Source organism: Nesoenas mayeri, assembly GCF_963082525.1.
Source record: "Nesoenas mayeri genome assembly, chromosome: 1".
Lineage (NCBI taxonomy): Eukaryota > Metazoa > Chordata > Aves > Columbiformes > Columbidae > Nesoenas > Nesoenas mayeri.
In genome coordinates this window covers 120304919-120324419 of record NC_137541.1, presented here as the reverse complement: position 1 = coordinate 120324419, position 19501 = coordinate 120304919, and the positions used below count along the sequence as shown (strand labels likewise).

The 19501-nt window shown below is 43.1% G+C and overlaps 1 protein-coding gene across 1 annotated transcript in view; it reads left to right on the top strand.

Annotated features, from left to right (window-relative positions):
• Window positions 1-10122: 10122 nt before the first annotated feature.
• Window positions 10123-19501, top strand: part of IGSF5 (immunoglobulin superfamily member 5) — a gene marked incomplete at both ends in the record, with an annotated part of 30230 nt that continues 20851 nt past the window's right edge. The window contains 2 exons of the mRNA XM_080363288.1: window positions 10123-10180; window positions 18677-18997. Of these exons, the coding sequence (XP_080219414.1) occupies window positions 10123-10180; window positions 18677-18997 (379 nt within the window). The remainder of the gene's footprint in view (window positions 10181-18676; window positions 18998-19501) is intronic.

The window sequence follows — 19501 nt, the reverse complement described above, 5'->3', positions numbered from 1 at the left end:
AGACTTGAAACTTTATCCTATAAACGTATTAGTCTTTACTACATTCTTGAGATCTTTCAGCATTCACCAGTTCCCTAAGCTATTAGCGAACCTTATTTTTTATACAAGTGTTGCAAAGGAAATGGCAGGATATAAAAATAAAGTTTACTGCTCCTTTATAAGAGAAAGCCAAAATGCAGCAGTGATCACGAGCACTTCCATTACTCTGCCACATAAAGAGAAATTGAATACCTGAAATAATCTCTGCCAGGGAATTATGCTCTTTTACTGTAAAAGGGCAGCTTTCAGTCACAGACTCAATATCACAGGCATTGTGCAGAGGAGACTTTTATTTCTAAGAAAAAACCCCTGCAATTTCTACTTGGTGATCTTAACTGAATGCCCAAAGGAAGGAGTAAGATGTCAGTCATAAGGATGTATTTTATGAAAATGCAAAACAGACACCGGTCTTCCAATATAATGCCTATTTTTATGGTAATAATCTGCTCTCTCATCATTGCAGTGTCGGTTTGGATCATGCCTGCAGGTCACTTAGGGAATATTCATTAGTATTCTATTTTCAGAGATGTAAGCGTTAGCTTTTCTCATAATTGGCAACCTTGCAAAAACATCAGGAATGAAAGAAAATGGGTAAAATTTCATACTCTCATGGTAGTTTTCCTGGCATTATCAGGGAAGTCTTGTGGGATTTGGAGCCCTGGGCACAGAACTTGTGTGTGTGTATCACTGACTAGGTTTGTACACTCTTCATCTGACATTTCCAAAACTGGACTCACTGTGGACTGGCTGATAGGCGTTGAGTGCACCAGTTTTAAAGGAGCCCTGGAGAGATTTGCACTTTGCCTGAACTCCTTGAAGAATCTGGCTGTGCATATAAAGCTCATGAGGGAGTCTAAAATCATGACCCTAAGCAATAATGAAAAATGTAATACTAATTATAATGAGTGTAGAGAACGATGTTTACATTTTCTTGGCACGCTATCATACATCGAAAAGTTCCTTAGAATAAACTGAATGATAACCAAAGCAATTAAGCTAACTGTTTGGACCAAAGACAAAATATTTCTACAGCTAAATGTTGCCAGGGGAACTGATGTATTAGAGAACACTAAAAATTTCCTTCTTAGATTTACGCTCCTCTTAACAGCACCAAAGCTGCATCTTCTTTTATTCTGTGGTAAACTTTCTTACTTACTTACTGTTGCCTGGACTTCATGATGCTTATCTTCACCTAATGAGTTACCACATTTTCATTTTATCAGCTACAATTCTTCACTGATGTCAGTCCTGGAAAGGAGAAATACACCTGTCAAAGGGGAAACATGGAATGCAGTTTAGAAAGACTACTGGCATGAAAGAAGTACTGCAGAACTACATTCCAGTTGTATAGATTTATTAACACCAAATAAAAACTGCAGGGATATTAATTCAAATAAAGTGTTAAATCCTGTGAATTCCTGTGTGTGGAAGTCTGGAAGAAGATTGCATCCAAACCTTTCCTCAGTAACGGCCCACAGCAATACTTCACAGAGGTATGGCTTTATAATAACCAGCAAGAGAACAATGAAGAAAAGACTCTAAACAAAATTATCAGATGAGCTATATTGGTGTTATGAGGTTTTTGAGGATTTACCCAGGCCTAGATTCATGATAGCATCACTTTATGATTTTTTAGGTCAAAACAAAGGTGGCCTGTCTTCCCAGGAAGGACATAAACCAGGATTCCTTAGATCAACATGAGACATCTTTCCTTTGTGGGATTTGTCTCAGCTAAATTTTGCAGTCCAGAACAACACATTCATTCTAACCCAATCTTTCAGACTACTCTGTAGTCAAAATAATGAGGCAGACCTAACCAAAGGGTGGCATACCTTGCCTGCCTTGGACCCTTGTATCAGGATAGGTGATGCATCATCTAGATGTGCTTTTGTATCTTTAATGGCTAAAAAAAGGAAAGAGGAAATGGCACGGCCCTGTTATCTCTGGAGCTTTTCCTCTAGTGCATTTAGGTACTGATTAAGGAGAAGTGTGAATTAAAACCTAGAGTTGTGATGAGTCTCCAATATATTAACAGAGAAATGAAAAGATTTTAAAAATGAAAGCTTGTGAGAAAAGGAGAGGGATCTGTGTATCTCACTTGACTTCTATAGCTAACACAAATAAAATCTGTTTTGAATGAGAAACATGACTTCCAGAGCACCAAATATTTTGGCAAACAGGAGAGGAGAGGTGTAAGAGCATAGAAGGAGGAAAAAGAAGGAGGCAGAATTGGAGAAGTTATGGCTTAGCATCAGTTTGTCCTGACTGGCTACTAGAGGGAAGTGTCCTGTACGTGTCAAGATAGAGACAGTTAATGCAGTCACTAAGTTAGCTTGTCCCCTACCTTAGTCTTTTCTGTATGCTTCAGTTCTCCGTTTCTTTACCAGAGAAAATAACATTTATTTTTTAATAGGGAGCCGTTTCTCAAAATCTTTGTGGTGTTCAAGCCACTCTTTCAAGCCAGTTTCTACATGGAAATGAAGAATTTTATTAGTGTTTCTAGCACTGACCTCAAATCAGCTTTAATGTTGCTTTTGTAAGTGAATCCTCTCTGCTATTTTAATGCTTACATCCTTTGATTTTATTTTCTTAGAATGAGCTAAACGAGCTAACATACAGCACAGAAGTGAAGGGACTTGTAATTTCCCCTGCTACGTTCTCTCTCATTAAAAGTAATTTATAAACGAAGAGTGTCTAAATACTCCTCATTTTCAATCATGACAATTTGTCTACTTCTCCTGTGAATAAAACAAAAACAATAAACAACAAAATTATGGCCATGATGACAATGACAATAGGCTTCCCTAAGCAGCTCTTGGATAGATGATTTCACTTGGAGCTTCTTGTATGCACAGCAAGCTGTACAGACATATGTTTCAGACTAACACACTCCAGAACAAAGAATGTTAAGGGTCTCTCCAGTAGTTTGTACAGTCTACACTCCACACAGAAGAAATGAGATGGTGTGCAAAAAAGAGTATGGAAGGGCTGAGGAAAAAAAAAAAAAAAAAAAAGTGTAAAAAAATCCTCCTACGCAGAGGCAGAAGAAAAAGGAAGAATTTGAAAGAAGTGTCTAGAGAAACTGGAGTGGGAGGTAGGAATCTGCCTGGCATACAAGATGATGATTCACAAGATGATTTTCCATTTGCATCAGACTGGTAAACTTAGGACCTGATCTTTTGAACACTCATGAGCATGGATAGTCTTGTACATGCACGATGTTCTCAGTGGTTGGGGATTTGGACACTTTGCCATGCTGTGTAATGTCTTATCCCACGCGCACCCTAGCCAATGCCAATGGTTGTTTTCACCACCATATCATGGTCCATTAGGAAAAGTCAAAGTACAGAAAGAACTAACAAGGGCAGTGAGAAATAATTAATAAAATATTAATAGATGTGTTGGTTGCCTAAGCAGCCTCAGGGAAAACAAAGGACATTTGAATCCAGTCACTGTGCAGCAGATTCACCCAGGAGGATTTCAGCTGATGAAGCCAAGCCAGCTAGTGTGTGGGTGGAGGTGACAGATGCTCTCCTGATGACTCTCACTGGGGTCAGATCCAGAGTAGGAGATAAACACGGTGGATGGTCTAGGCCACAATGTACCCAGTTCCTGCTGTGGGCTTCAACCAGTCCCCTCTGCACTGAGGGGACAGGAATGAAATGCCTGTGGTGGGGGCCAGCAGAGTAGTGCATGCATCCCTGTGTGCGTAGGTGTTTAAGGATACAGCTAATCTCCAGACCATGACAGACCTCAGTGTGGTAAAGAGATAGATGGTCAGCCTGTGATTAGCTAGTGGTATAATAACAGCTGTAGCACAGGTGCAGCTACATGACACCCAAAGGGACTTTGATTGATAAACTTGAGGACTGGGTCAACAGAACCATCATGAAATCCAGCACGAAGAAGCACAAAGTTATGTACACCGGGTACAATGACCTCAAGGTACAAGCTGCAGTGGTGCCACCTAAATGACAGCGGGTAGAGATCTCGATGAAGAGACATGGATGAAATGAAGGCCAGGGTGAACACAAGCCAACAATTCCCTCTCACCGCAAATATGGCAAACCATGTGGAAGATCACATTAGAGAAGTGTTACCAGTAAATTCAGAGAAACTATTATTCTCCTCTACCAGACACATCTGGAAATCTATGTGCGGTTTTGTGCTCTTAGTTGAAGCACAATGTAGAGAAGGTAGAGAGAGCACAGTGGCAGGACATAAAGTGGACAAGGGTCTAGAGCACAACACTGGTGAGGAGACACTGAGGGAATAAGGCTTTAGTTAGGCAGAGAAGAGGTTAAGGGGTGATCTAATACAAGCTTAAATCTACCTGAAGAGCAATTACAAAGGCAACAGAGACAGTCTTGGTAGTGTCAAATTATAGGGTTTTTTAAAGAATTTTAAAAGCATCTATTATCCTCTCCAAAGTGTTTTTACAAAGAGTTATCTTTATTAATTCAAGCTGAAAATCCAGTCAATCCATTTTAACCTCCTGCACTTTTCATAGTTGGGCAAACAGTGATGGAATCTGCTTATTAGTTCTCTCTTTTCTTCCTCTAGCTTTGTTTGGATGGAAATCAAACTACATAGGAGATATCTCAAGAATACTGCTATGAAAGTGGAGCTGTTGGCTGAACAAATGTGTGAGATTTTAGACTTAAAAAAATGAGAGGTTTGGAAAAGCAAGGAAGCAGAAAGAATAAATTATAACTGGTAGAAAAACTTCCTGCAGGTTTCATAGCCTTTTTTTTTAACAAGTTGGGGTGATATTTTTTTCTAACAAAACAAAGTTTTGACATTCAATTTTTGAAATTGATCAAAATTCTGCAAACAGAATGTTTCGTTTCCCTTTGCTGAACTGAACCTTTTCATTTTGAGTCAGTGTGGCATTAATTTCTACTTGTTAGAACTGTTGCTGTGCTTAGTAGGAAAAATAGTTCAGGAAAGTCATGTGGTCCTTCTTTATAATTAAGACTTCCCAGCATATGGACTCATCATAAAAAAAAAAAACTTCTGATAGAATCACAGAATTATTTTGGTTGGAAAAGACCTTTAAGATCGTCAGGTTCAACCACTAACCTAACACTGTCAAGTCCATCACTAAACCATGTCCCTAAGAGCCTCATCTACACGTCTTTTAAATACCTCCAGGGATGGTGACTCAACCACTACTCTGGGCAGCCTGTTCAATGCCTGACAACCCTTTCAGTGAAGAAATTTGTCCTAATATCCAATCTAAACCTTCCCTGGTGCAACCTGAGGCCATTTCCTCTCATGTCACATCAGTTCAGCTCACTGACCAGCAATGGCATATTGTGAAGGATGCAGCTCCCAGAGGAAGATGAAGGCTGCAGCCTTTGCAAGAACATCTCTCATGAGGCAACATGGCAGCTCTCGTGAACACACATGACTGTTGAAGTGGCAGGAAAAGGTATGATTTAACTGAGTAAACAAACAAAATATTTAAGAATTAAATGAAACGGCTTAATGAAAATTTTCCTGACAAAATGTTAAAAAAAAAAAATCCCCAAAATACAAACTGAAAGAAGGAAAGGAATATGAAAAATAAATAAAAAAGTATATGAAAACATATGCCTTTGTCAGCCATTGGAACAGGCTGCCCAGGGAAGTGGTGGAGTCACCATCCCAGGAGGTGTTTAGATGAGGTTCTTAGGGACATAGTTTAGTGTCAGAGTTAGGTTAGGTTATGGTTGGAATCAATGATCCTGAGGTTCTCTTCCAACTGAAATGATTCTGTTCTATTCTATTCTATTCTATTCTATTCTATTCTATTCTATTCTAATAATTAAAACCCACCAACACTTGGGAACTGTATTTTCCATTAAAACATGTAAACCCAATTCAGTTTTCTCACCATCTGCTTATGAAGTTGCACTTCACTCTACAGGCTCATTTTAACAGGGCTGTGAGGGCACCACAGGGCCTGACTCCTGCTTTGGCAGGACCCTGGGGCTCCCTCACCCTGCCCGTGGCCCAGGGCCCCACGTCAGCCCCCCAGGGTTGCCAGCCCCTGTCCAGCCCCTGCTCCTGGCCCTGCTCTCTGGATGGGCCCCTTGGCACCATGTCACGACCTTGTATCCAGCCCTGTCCCCAGCCCTGGGGACAGAAAAAAGTAGGAGGGGCAGGTGCTAAGCTCTTCTCTCTAGTGACCAATGACAGAACTGAGGGAATGTCAGGAAGATGTGCCAGAGGATATTTAGGTTGGACATGAGGAAAAGGTTCTTCCCCCAGAGGGTGGTGGAGCACTGGAACAGCCTCCCCAGGGAGGTGTCACGGCCCCAAGCCTGACAGTGTTCAAGAAGAGACTGGACAACACCCTCAGACACATGGTGTGAACTGTGGGGTTGTCATATGCAGGGACAGGAGATGGACCCGATGATCCTTGTGGGTCCCATTCAACTCAGGACATTTTGTGATTCTATGACTCTGCTGTACTCTGGTCCTGGCTCAGCCCCTCACTCTGCCGGGGGTTGCCGATGGACCCTGACACCCCCAGCTGTGGGTGACAGTGCCTTCAGGTGAGGGCACAGCCATTGTGGAGCCCGCAGGTGGGCGCTTCTGCTCTTTACCATGTTTGCTGCAGCTCTGTAATGGCAGGACAAGCCCCAGCCTTGACACAGGGCACCAACACACTCACTTGTGCAGTTATAAAACAGGGAAAATAAATCCTCTCCCTCTTCTGCCATGCCCTATGTTGCATCCAAGCGCCGTGGCACATTCTCCCGGTGTCAAGATGTCAGGCAGTGTCACCCGCCCAGCTTTTCGGGCTGCGACGGCATGAAGTTCGCTCCCTGTACAAGCGTGTGTGTGTCATCGACTGTGCCTTACTTCCTCCTGCGGGACCGGTTAAATATTAACACAGTGACACACGTATTTGGGCGGGGGGAAGGGGAGAGGCAAGCCTTACCTCACCACATCCTCGGGACAATGTCAGAGCGGGCGCCTGCCCCGGGGCCTGGTAGCTGAGAGGCGGCAGAGCCCGCGCTCCTTCCCCGCCGCTGTGCCTGGGCAGCCGCTTCGCCGCCTGAGGGAGGTTTCCTGAGGCAGCGAGGGCTGGCCTGGACCTCCTTGCTTTGAACGCCGCTGGAGGCCTCCTCCGGTGTCCATCGGGGTGGAGAGTGTGAGCAGGCTCGTCGTCAAAGGGAAAGCAGTCGGAGAAACCCTCTTGGCGCCCAGGCAAGCGATCCAGGTAACCCCTCTGGAGACATTACGTGCTTTGCAGCAGAAGGAGTTGGCAGCTGAAAGATAATTTAACCCTCTCCTCTGCTCCTGCTACAGCAGGGAGGCCAGCCCTAGGCTGGTGGTAGTGGGGTGAGCAGAGGGGTTTTGTGACCCCCCCCCATTTACTGCTGTGTGCCCTGGTCTTTGGGGCAGGTGTTCCCTGCATCATGGGGTTCCTAAACCACCCGAGCCCCTCTCTGTTGCTGTGCCAGATCCAGCTGCCACTCCTTCAGGGTGATATTATCCATATTATCCCCTCGCCTCTGGCATGGATGCAGGAAGGAGCAGGCTCGGAGCCACACACAGCAGCACTTCCAATGCTCATCGCCCCGTGCACCTGCAGAAAAGGTAAAAAGCAGCTGAGGCCAAACCCCAGGTGTTTAATTCATCATTGGCCAAAGTACGCTGTTTTGTCTGGGGACTGGGGAGTATTTCCTGTTCCTTTGAAAGTCCATTGGGAAACGAAGCAAAACAAAACGTTATAGATCCCTTCATTTCCCTCCTCACTTTGCGTCACCCCTAATAATTTACTGATTTTAGACTGAATTTGGGCATAAGATTCTAGCACGTTTATTCTTCTCCATAACGCTTTGCTCAGCTCAACTTGCTTTGGTGCAGCTAGGTTTCTCCCCAGACCTGTAGATGTGCCTGGGATCGTAGCTTCCTGGAAAAGGACACAGCACTGACTTCTGGACGTGCTTCCTGGTGCTTTACTTGGGCCGTTTCACTTCATATGAAAGACGAAACCAACTCTTAGAAAATACTGTCTGGTTTGTGTACATACAGCAAGGTATCGCAGTGACAGAGGAAGGAGAAATCCCTCCAGGCAGTGCATGGTGACCTTCCTGTCCCAGCTGCCCGCTGGGGACTACTCTGCACATGAAACATGGAAGTGAGAAAAAAACCCAAAACCTTTCAAAAGGCACTGGGCAAACCCAAAACAGCTTACAAACTATCTCCTCTCCCAACAGGCAGTTGAAGAAATCAACCCACAGGTTCAGCTTTAGATGTTGATTAATTGACAGGGCTGTCTCTTAAGTTTGCAAGGTAAACTGGAAGCTTGCAAAATGGGAAAATGCAAAGCAAATTGGCAGCTGAGCCGGTCCAGTCCGAGCTGCTGTAGTAAACTTAGCAAGACCCCCTCCTTAAAGCACCAAGAGGTGAACAGAGCTCCAGTATAGCTTGATGCAGCAGCTGAACATGTTTGGAAAGACAGCAAAATATGCTTTTTGTTTGTTTTTATTGGTATTTTTGGCAGGAGACACTCCTCCTACGTGGGCACTCTGTGAGAGGCACTGCCACCCACCCCTGTGCCATCCCACCACTACTGCTTTCACAAAAGGCCTGCTCAGAATTAATGCAGGGTCTTCACACAAAACTGCAAAATGAACTGCTTGCTTAAGGGGAGCAAAACAGCTGAGCCAGGGCTTTTGTGTTTTGTGCCTTGGTGTGGTTTTGGTTTTAGCAAAAGAGTGGTCAAAAAAGTGTGGTTGTTTCAGGAAAGTCAGAGTGTCTCTGTGGTGATATTGATATTTATGCATTGTGAAGAGCTGCCACAAAGAGCACCCCTAAAATCCAAAACACTTTCCTGACAAGGAATATGAGATGGCCACAAAATCACATCGTCTGGCCAGTGTCACTTTCATGAATGCAAGCTTTAATTTCCTAGTTGAGAAGTTTGTAAACCAAGTAGTGCAGTTGAACTCTCTCCCACACATTTTGAGGGGGAGGAGAATAACATCACACAAGTGAATCACAAGCATTGAAAAAGCAGAAAATGCAGAAGTAAGGTGATGGCTCCCACCCAAGCTCTGTATCTTATATCCGACCATGGTCAAGTGCAGGTGATGTTTTATTCTGAGGTGTAAAAGGCACTCTCAGGTTCAGAGAAATAATTCTGGGGTCCCCCTTTGCAGTAGAAGGTTTTCTCAGCACTCAGTCTGAGGAGCTGGGAGGAGATATGGTGTTTCTCATCCTTGCCCCAAGGCAGGTGGGATGGAGAGAACAGCGTGGCGGGAGCTGCTCCTCCTGACTGGGGTGACCCCTGTGCAGCAGAGGCCTGACAGGACTGCTACAGCAATGATGGTACCAGGTTCTCCCTGGAAATACATGAGCAGGAATCCTAGTTTTGGAGTTAAGCACACAGAAAAATGGCAAAACTATCTTTTTGGGTGTAGCAGTGCATTGAAATATTCTCACACTTCCTGTCCCAGAGGCTACCTGGTGCAGGAGGCATCAGTTTTCCAGGACAGGGGGGAGGTAACAATCTCTCTGAATGGAGATTTGCTCCCCTCGACCCTAGGGGAGCATCTGGCACCCTGTGTAGTTGCCCTGTGTGACAATAAGTGGTGCAGCACAGGGTTCATTAGTTTACCAGGATGCCACCAGCAGCACAGACGATGCACCCACAATACACATGGAATTTCAAGCAGCTTAGAGAATTATTTTTCCCAGCTGCTCATTATTAAGTTTAATGATGCAGATGGAGCTCCCCTGACACAGTGAAACCCGAAGCAGTAATGTTGTAAGAGCCAGGAGGGACTAAGCACATGAAAGATGTAAGGTCCACAGGGGGAGGTTTCTCTGCTCAAGAAAGTTCCTCTACTTCTTTTGAAACAGTTGTTTTGAGAAAAGACATTGCTCTCCTTCCAAACTCTCCCTCACTTAATCTTCTCCCCTTGTTGGTAATATAGGTCACATAAAGTCACATTTTATCACAGGACACAAAGCAGCAGCTCATTACTGAGTTTCTCAACACAGTCTGTTCTTCAGCTTCTTCTCAAGTATGCAGTGACTGCTTGTGGCTTTCTGCCTTTGGGACCAGGATAGAATGCTCCAATGGAGAGGTTCCTGAAGTTCATTTTACTTCCTCTCATCTTAACTGCCTCGCTGCCAGGTAGGATACATTCATAACCTGTGAAATGAGCCACTGTGAACAAAATGTGTGAACTGATTTTAAAGCTGTGTAAACAGCAGTTACTGGTGATATCAGATTGAACTGTCAGTCCCAGAGGGGAATTATTTAGTGTTTGAAATGGTTAAGTTTGCATTTCAAGCCTGAATGATCTAATGGCTTAGAGTGGACTTCAGTGTGCAGGGGTGAGCAGTGGATGGGGTGGGGAGGAGATGGGAAGGCTGCCCTCTCTCACTTGCAGTGAGGGATGTCCCACTTATTTCTTCCTCTCCTTGTTCTCATCTTCCTCTTGCCTTTTCCGAACTGCTTTTGAGGGAGCATTTGTAGAGAACTCAATATCAGAAGCTGATTTTGCTTCCAGAACTATATGCAAATTATCATTTTGCTAGTTTGCCTCCACTTTACATTTCACACGCCTGAGTTTCAAAGTCAATTCAGATAAAAGGTATCTTGCTGGCAGAGCTTCAAAGAAAATGTGAATATAAAGTGACTAGTTGGAGACAAGGTTGATTTCTTTTATATATATATATATATATATATATATATATATATATATATTTAAATTATTATCTACCTGGGGTTTTAACAGGCTCTGAAAGGAGAGAGCTGATTGGGATGAGAGGGGAGGTATTATCATGGCTTAATAACTGGTGAAAGGAAACACAATGAGGGAATAAACATTGTGTTTTCTGAGCAGAGTGGTGTTCCCAGTGGAATTGTACAGGGATGTGTGGTATTCAACAAGCTCTTAAACAACCTAGTGAAGAGGAGTGAACTGTGAGGTGGCAGACTTTGCAGGTGGTGCAGAACTACTTAGGGCAACCAAATCCAAAAAGAGACTATGAAGATTTGCCATAAAATGTCACGATGCCAAATGTGTGAGTAATAAAGGAGCAGAAAACTTTTAACACAAAGCATCACTTAACTGATGATATCTAGTGGGGGAATAGAATACATTTCTGGGAAAGAGAGTAAAATGCTGAAAAAGAGAAAAATTCTCTGCTTACGCTCTTCAGCAAGGGAAATACAATGAAACTTGGCATTATATGAATCCATATAAAGCTTGCGTCTTGAATACTAAATGTTTTGTTAGCCCTTCCACTCATTAGGTCTGCAAATGGTATAAAGTATTACAGAGGTGACTGAAGGTATGAGAAGGCCTTCACTGGGATATTTTTCTGTCTTTGAAAAGGAAGAAACAGTAAAGATGTATTAAAGTAATTATGTGGAGCTGAATGGAGAAATGGTTATAATGGTTATAACAAAAACACTAGAGGCAACCAGTAAAACTATCAGAAAGAAGATTTAAGGCAAACCAAAGACTATACTTTTCATCACAGTATGCAATAAAATAAGGGTTACCAAATTGTAAAGAAGCTGAAAAAAGCTAGAAACAAATAGCATGGAATATAGATCTATAGGTACAGATGCAACCGCTGGCTCAGGCAGCCCCTAGATCTCTTATTGTTGGACATTAAGAAGATGTAACAGGAAATCACAGAACCATAGAATGTCTTGAGTTGGAAGGGACCCACAAGGATCATCGAGTCCAACTCCTGTCCCTGCACAGGACAACCCCACAGTTCACACCACGTGTCTGAGGGTGTTGTCCAGTCTCTTCTTGAACACTGTCAGGCTTGGGGCTGTGACACCTCCCTGGGGAGGCTGTTCCAATGCTCCACCACCCTACGGGGGAAGATCCTTTTCCTCATGTCCAACTTAAACCTCCCCTGGCACATCTTTCTGACATTCCCTCGCGTCCTCTCATTGGTCACCAGAGAGAAGAGCTTAGCACCTGCCCCCTCTATTTTTTTCTGTTTCTTATACTGTCTTCTCAAGCATCCAGAGCAGAGTACTACCTGTTTTAGATGTCTGCTACCCTTCACTAATGCTTCCAGTCAAACATGCCTGCAATGAGCATTTTATTGCCCCGCTTGCGGGCTGTACTGGGGTAGCAGGCACTGCCTGCTCTGTGTGGTGCAGCCATGGGAGTGCCCACACCCCAAAGCAGACAACAAAAAGTCTGTTGTGGAGAGACAAATGCTGCACCTGAAAGGGGCATCGCTGCTCTTGCAGTGTCGGGAGCGGCGAGGGTGGGCGGTGTGGCTGGGCTGCTGCAGCAGCTTCATGGCACAGCTGCTTTGAACACCCATCCTTCTGGGTGGGCACTGGGCACCCTTTGTCAGCGACAGCCTCGCAGACCAGTGCAGGGTCCCAGCCTGCTGCTGGGACATCCATGGTGGTGCTGCTGCGGTGCTCCCAGCCTGGGGACCCTCACTGCTGGAGACAGGAGACAGTGCAGGACCAGAGGAGTGGTCCAGCAACAAAGCCAGGAGAGGCTACAGGGGACAGCTGTCAAACAGTGAGTGAGAGAAGAGATGGGAAGACACACTTGGGGGCTGTGGGAGGTTTGTGTGCTGGTGGGTGGAAATGTGTGCTGCCAAATACCAGTAGACTGGTATTACTTGTCAGAAACATCCTGTAAGCATTCAAAAAACTCCTGTTAACATAAGCAAACAAACTAGTCATTCTCTGCAGGCTTTGACAAACTCTAACCTATTTTGGTGTTCAAAAAGCTCAGCTGCAGGGCTATTGGTTTTTGAAATAAACTTGAGCTGAAGAAAAATCCAACTAAATCCGAAACAATTTATTGCAGAGCTGTTGCTCAAGCAGTGGGCCAGCAATGAGGCAGAGAAGACAGAAGACAGGGTAGAGTGAGCAAGAGAATAAAGAATGAGTGAAAAGAAAAAGGAATTTAGAACATACCATAAGGAAAAAATGTAGTAATTGAAACAGAAATAGCAGAGAAGGAAGGGAGGAAGACAGAGATTGGATGCAAAAACTGAAAGATAAAAGGCAGCGTTTATGGAAACACAATATGTATACATTATTTTGAAATATTATTTTGGAATACGATAATGAGGCTGAATAAAAAAGGAATCATTGTGGCTAAAGGATAAGCCCATATTGCCCTTTACTGCACTGTATCCAAATAGGTCTCTTATAAAAGAAGAAAGAAAGAGTCATCAAAGGAGAGGAGGGATGGAAAAGAAGGTAGGCACATCCCAATGCCCTTGTTGCTGAAACTTTCAGCATGAAAAGCGATCCTTTAGAGTTAGTTCAAGCATGGAAGTAAAAACATTAGTGACAAAAGACCAAAGCAGTTCTCTGGCAAGTGAGGTTCCTTCAGTGCAGGCGCCATTCAGGGAATGAAATGCATTTTCATTTCTTCAAAACTGCAATGATATGACAGTGGATTTGTGTGACAGAGGAGGGAACAAACAACTCATAAAGGAGTTGGTGTGTACTCTGCGTGCTGTTGGGAAGGACTGAGCAACTGAAATACCATAAATACCTATAATTTTAGTCAAACTTTCACTAGTGACTGCTTTATAAACATTTGGTGATGTACCTCAAATAAATGTCCTCATACAACTTTGTTCTTCAAAAAACAAGGGACAGTGCAACATATGAAGATAGCCTAATAGCAGAGATGATATTTGCCTAGGTGAGATTTCGTATTGGTTGTGTGTGGGAAAGCAGATGTTAAACCAGTGGATCAGAGCTGAACATGTAATTCCTCTAAAATGCAATGACAATCTAGCCTGAGGCCTTAATTTGTCTAAAAGCAACCATCTGCCAGATATTTTTTCAAGCAGTATGCAAATGAAACTAGCACTAAAATTTTCTCCTTGGTGCAAGAAACAAGGTCCAGCAAATGGACTTACAGCACTGGCTTAAGGAACTAGTAACTGGGTTTAGATCCCATTTCTGTCATGAATGTCCTTTTTGACCTTACACAAGTCGCTTTATCAGTGTTTGTACACGGGTTGGACAAAATAATGCACTGTTGGTTCAGGACTCCACGTGCTATTGCAGGATAAAAAATAAAGAGCAAAAAGATAAAGAAGCCAAGTTTAAACAACCAAAAATGTTTTGGCAGCTGGTGTAGAAGGCTCATGAAGCTTCTTTTTCAGTTGTGCTGGGGCTTTACTGAGATGTAAAGGGAGGCAAGACTGAGCTATGTCCCACTCCTCAGTCCTCCTCGCACCTATAAGATCCCCATACAGGGCTGATGGACCTGTTCCCAGCTCACATAAGTCAGTGAAAGACCATCTATTGCTCCAGCAGATATGATTGGTGGAAAAAGATGTAGATCCTACTATACCGATGGACTGATAAAAAAATGATTATATTATATTAGATAAATGAAGGAATAACTCATACGTACCTACCTATACTGTCCTGACTGCCTGAAGAAAACAAAAACAATATTAGCCATGTATTTTTAGAGCAAATGATCACTGATTATTCATGTTTAGGGATAAATTTCAAGAGTAAAATGGAACTCACAGACACGACCTCATAGCAAATGATTAATTAACACCTAGCAGTGTACTGAAAGTTGCACCATTTATTCAGAGCCATGGCAAACCATGGCTGCTTAAAAAAGTACAGTGTTTTCACAGGCAGGGAAATAAATTACAAAAGCACAGAGATCAGTTCGCATTAAGAGGAGCAGTGTGGGTAAGTACTGCAGCTTCTGTTCCATAAGCAATTAAAGGCATTTTGGTGTTACCTCTAGGGAAGTTTGTTTGTAGCTGTGTCTGTCATCATGGTAGCTGTTTATGTCCACTTCAACCAGTCAGAAAGACTTCAAGCAAAGTGTAAAAATAAAAAATCTCAGCACACGAACATATTATACACACCACAGATGTAAAGGGAGTAGTTTGTGAAGGCTAGTTATAATATGAATCAAGAAAAAATAGATAATTCAAAGACATGTTTGAGCTTAGGACAGTGTCTCAACCTCAGTAAATGTAAGTTATGAATAGAAACCATGACAACTGGATGTTGAACATCAGGGAAGAGGGACATATTATGTGACAAATGGTCTCACTGAAATGCACTTCATCAGTGCATGTTCATTAGAAAACCCATAGCTCTGTATATGATGTCATCCACAGGCATGTGACCAGGTCCTAACATTCAAAAAGTGACAAATAGAAAAGGGAGGAAATGGCTTTTAGGCATTTTGTTGAGCTAACTATTTGTAAAGCAATGTCGTAAGGCATGCACATAATTTGATTGCTGAGTTCATCTTCAGGTTGTTTAATGTTTTAAATAATTTTGGTTCACCTTTACAAGTCTGAGGAGAGCTTTGAATAAACACTACTGGAAAAAATGAGCCATTTAAGTTGAACAGAAATGTCTTTTATAATATCTTATCTGGATTTACTAACTATTAGTGGAAGTTAAGTTTGCTTTTCGTTTAAAGATTTATTGCTTACACACAGATATACTTTGGAGAATGAGGGTGCATGGCAGTGGTAACATAACCCAGGAAAGTGGAAAATTTTTGTAAAGGTTTTTGTAAACATGAGATAACTCATAGTATATCATGCAAAGAACCAGGGAAATCTAGGTTTGTATAATCCTGCAAAACAAAGAATGAAAAGGTTCTTGTCTGTAAATACATGTGGCAGGTGGGAGGGAAGAGAGGAGCTATTTGTATTAAAGAACAATTCGTTACACAAACCTGGTTAGATATACACTTCCTAGGACTGAGCGTGAGCTGGGAATTAGAAAATGATGTTGACAATGGAGCAATGAGATTACAGACCCTATGCCCTGGGTGCATTCACTGAGGCTCTGGTTGCAATGTTGTAACTGAGATTGGGCTTTGGTTCCAATTATACAACTATCAAACATGTCTTTTGTGTGAGACAGTACAGCATATTCTCCCCTCTAATGTCAGTTGTTGACTGAATGAAAAATGAATTTTTCAGTAATTTATAATTAATCCACTAATGAATAAACTGCCTAAAATGTACAAAACCTAGATTGAACGAAACCTTTAAAAATTACTTCATTGTCCTGAATACTTGTGGCAAGCGAGTAATGGCCATTTCAGACTTTCTTTCTCTTGAAAAATAATCAAACACTTATATTCAGGCCAAATTCGCAGACACGAGGTTTTAATTAGATTGCTGTGAACTATAGTATGTAATTGCTGTAATTATGCAGACTGCGGCCTGAATCATTAAGGGTAGCCCTGGCAGTCCTGATGCTTCCTCAGCGTGAATGTTTCCCAGTAAGTGATGAAAACCCTACTGATGAGGTGGATCTCACTGGCAGGACTGCTTGGTCTGCAGGGACCTTGGAAATCCCCATCTTTGGAGATACTCCAAACTTGATTTGACAAGGCCCTGTGCAAATGGCCCAACTGTGAGGATGGCTCTGCTTGGAGCAGAGGGTTGGGCTAGAGAGTTCCTGAGGTCTCCTGCCATTGAAACCTGTCAGTGCCTCCATCAAAGAGCAGCTCCCTCACAGTGAGTTGCAGATGAGCACTAGGACAAAAAGGAGATGACCTGAGCCTAGAGGCAGGTGAAGAGATGACAGCAGCTCTGGGAGGTGAGGAAGAGCTGTGCTCAGTGGCATGCATGCAGAGCACAGGTGGTTCCCTGAGATGGACCTTAGTGATAGTAGGGTGTGCAATGGCAGTCCTCCCTCCTCCTCCAGTCCAGTGACTTAGTAAAGTGACTGGCTCATGACAGGATACCGTTTTGGGATCCCCAATACAGGAAAGACATCGGTAAGCTGCTCTCTCAAGTCCTGTTCCCTAAAACACCAAACAACTAATTTGGGATGTTCTTACAGTGTGACGGTTTGTCCCTCATGAAGACTAGGGTATACAATGTCCTGTCTCTGAACAACAGTTTAAGATTTGCCCACCTTCGAAACATTTCCCCCAGCTATTTCAAGGACTGAAGTCACAGCTGCTTCTTTGAAAAAGGTTGTCTCTGCTTTTGTCCTTCCTTCGCTTTCTGCTTGGTAGAAGTGAGTGATTCTGCTTTTCCATGTGCAAGGGATCCACCATCTGCCTGGGCAGCAACTGTGCCTTCATTCCTCTGGGGGCAATGGAAGGTCCTGGGTCTGCTGAGGAAGGAAAGAAAAAAAAATGCCTTCTGAGAAAGGAGCTTTTAGTCCTGAAAGATAGCAGCCAAAATTCATACTACCTTTTGAGGAAGCAAACCTCATGAGTTACAGCAGCTTTGGTTAACAGAAAGCCTGAGAAGGGGGATAAGTAGGTATGTGATGCATGTGTGAGGAATAGGGGAAGGGGCAGATGAATAGGGGAAAAAGCACAGAAGGGTGTATGCTGGGGCTGGAAAAAATCAGTAGCAATCCAAGTTACGAAAAAGGGACCAGTTACACACTCCTTTATTTACTTGAAGTTTAGAGAATATATGTGTTTTCCTATCTAAAAGTGAAAATTTATTATTTCAGCAAAATTCTGGGGTGTATTAGAAGGGGGGTGGTTAGTAGATTGAGAGAGGTTCTCCTTCTCCTCTACTCTGCCCTGGTGAGACCACATCTGGAATATTGTGTCCAATTCTGAGCCCCTCAGTTCAAGAAGGACAGGGAACTGCTGGAGAGAGTCCAGTGCAGGACAACAAAGATGATTAAGGGAGTGGAGCATCTCTCTTATGAGGAAAGGCTGAGGGAGCTGGGTCTCTTTAGCTTGGAGAAGAGGAGACTGAGGGGTGACCTCGTTAATGTTTACAGATATATAAAGGGTGAGTGTCACGAGAATGGAGCCAGGCTCTTCTCGGTGACAACCAATGATAGGACAAGGCGTAATGGGTGCAAACCGGAACACAAAAGTTTCCACATAAATTTGAGAAGAAACTTCTTCTCAGTGAGAGTGCCAGAGCACTGGAACAGGCTGCCCAGAGGGGTTGTGGAGTCTCCTACTCTGGAGGCGTTCAAGACCTGCCTGGACACCTTCCTGTGTAACCTTATCTAAGTGTTCCTGCTCCAGCAGGGGGATTGGACTAGATGATCTTTCGAGGTCCCTTCCAATCCCAAACATTCTGTGATTCTGTGATTCTGTGATTCTGTGGTGAGTCAGCCTTTTAGTGAATCACTGAAGAGAGACAGGTGATTTCGGAGTGGGAGTAGCAGAGACAAAATTCAAATGCATCTTTAAAGAAAACCATGTAATATAGGATGGAGCTGAAAGATGAGGTTATACATCTCCATTTCTGAACTGGTTAAGATCTTTTAAACTACGTAAGTGTGTACTTCTGGGTTTGTAATGATTGGCTTGGGGATCCATTATAACAATGTAGCATTTGACCACTGCTTACTGCTGTGGGATTAGCATTCCTCAGTTGTAATTCCCATTCACCATACATAGCTTTAACTACTTACTGACAGGCATTATGGAACAAGAGGCAAGAATCTTTTCCTGAAAGTATCAGGTACTGACAGCTGTCAGAGGTGAAGTGCCAGTTTAACTGAATCAACAGCCTTTCCTGATACATGACTAAGTGCTTAGTACCCCAGCACTCTATTTGAACCAGAGCACCTGGCTTTTTAGTCTTAAATTGCTGGCAGTAAAAATTAAGTCAGAGGCCTTTGGTGGCAGTATTGTATATGTAATTAGAGACTGTATTTTTTTCTTCCTTCTAGGTCTTGGCTTTTGTTACTCTATCATAAATAGCCCTGAGAATGCAACAGTCCTTGCTGGTTCAGATGCCCGGTTTAATTGCACTGTGTCAGTAGGATGGCTAATTCTCATTTGGCTGTTCAATGGAAACCCTGTCCTCACTGTCATCAATCCTCAGGGAGCCATTGAAACATCAGACCGCTTCACCTCTCGAAATTATACCAGCAGCAATGGGTTTACCTCAGAGCTGATCATCCACAACACCCAGCTGAGTGATTCTGGAAAAATTGAATGCAGCACCCAGCAACCTAATGAGAGCAGCTTTGCATTTCTTTCTGTTCAAGGTGCGTATAGCCACCAATAGAAAGCTATTTTATTATACTGCACTTAAAGGAATCCTCTGATGGATTGCTCAAATTATCCCTGTGAAGGAGTACATGTTCTCATTTACCATTCTTTTCCTCCTGTCCTCCTTGTCTTAATTTTACTCTCAAAGCAGGTTTCAGAGTCGCATTCAGAGTGCCATTAACAAAGATTATGATCGCCTTTGCTTTTTCCAGTTACATCTCTTATTTGTCATTGGATTGCGCTGAAATGCCTGAAAGCTGTATCAGGCCCAGAAGTAGTCACTCCAAAATTCTCTTTTGGCTAGAAACAGTATGGATTACCCCTATGCACATCTTATTATATGACCCTTCTGCTGTCTTTAGAGCACATCTCTCTCCTTTCTCCTTCAGGAATTGGTCTGTGTCTAGCTTATTTGAGTTTGATTTAATGGTACGTAGAAGTAAAGCCCTTGAGATATGATGTGATATTCTACATACAGTTGCTGCTGCAAGCCTCAGTTT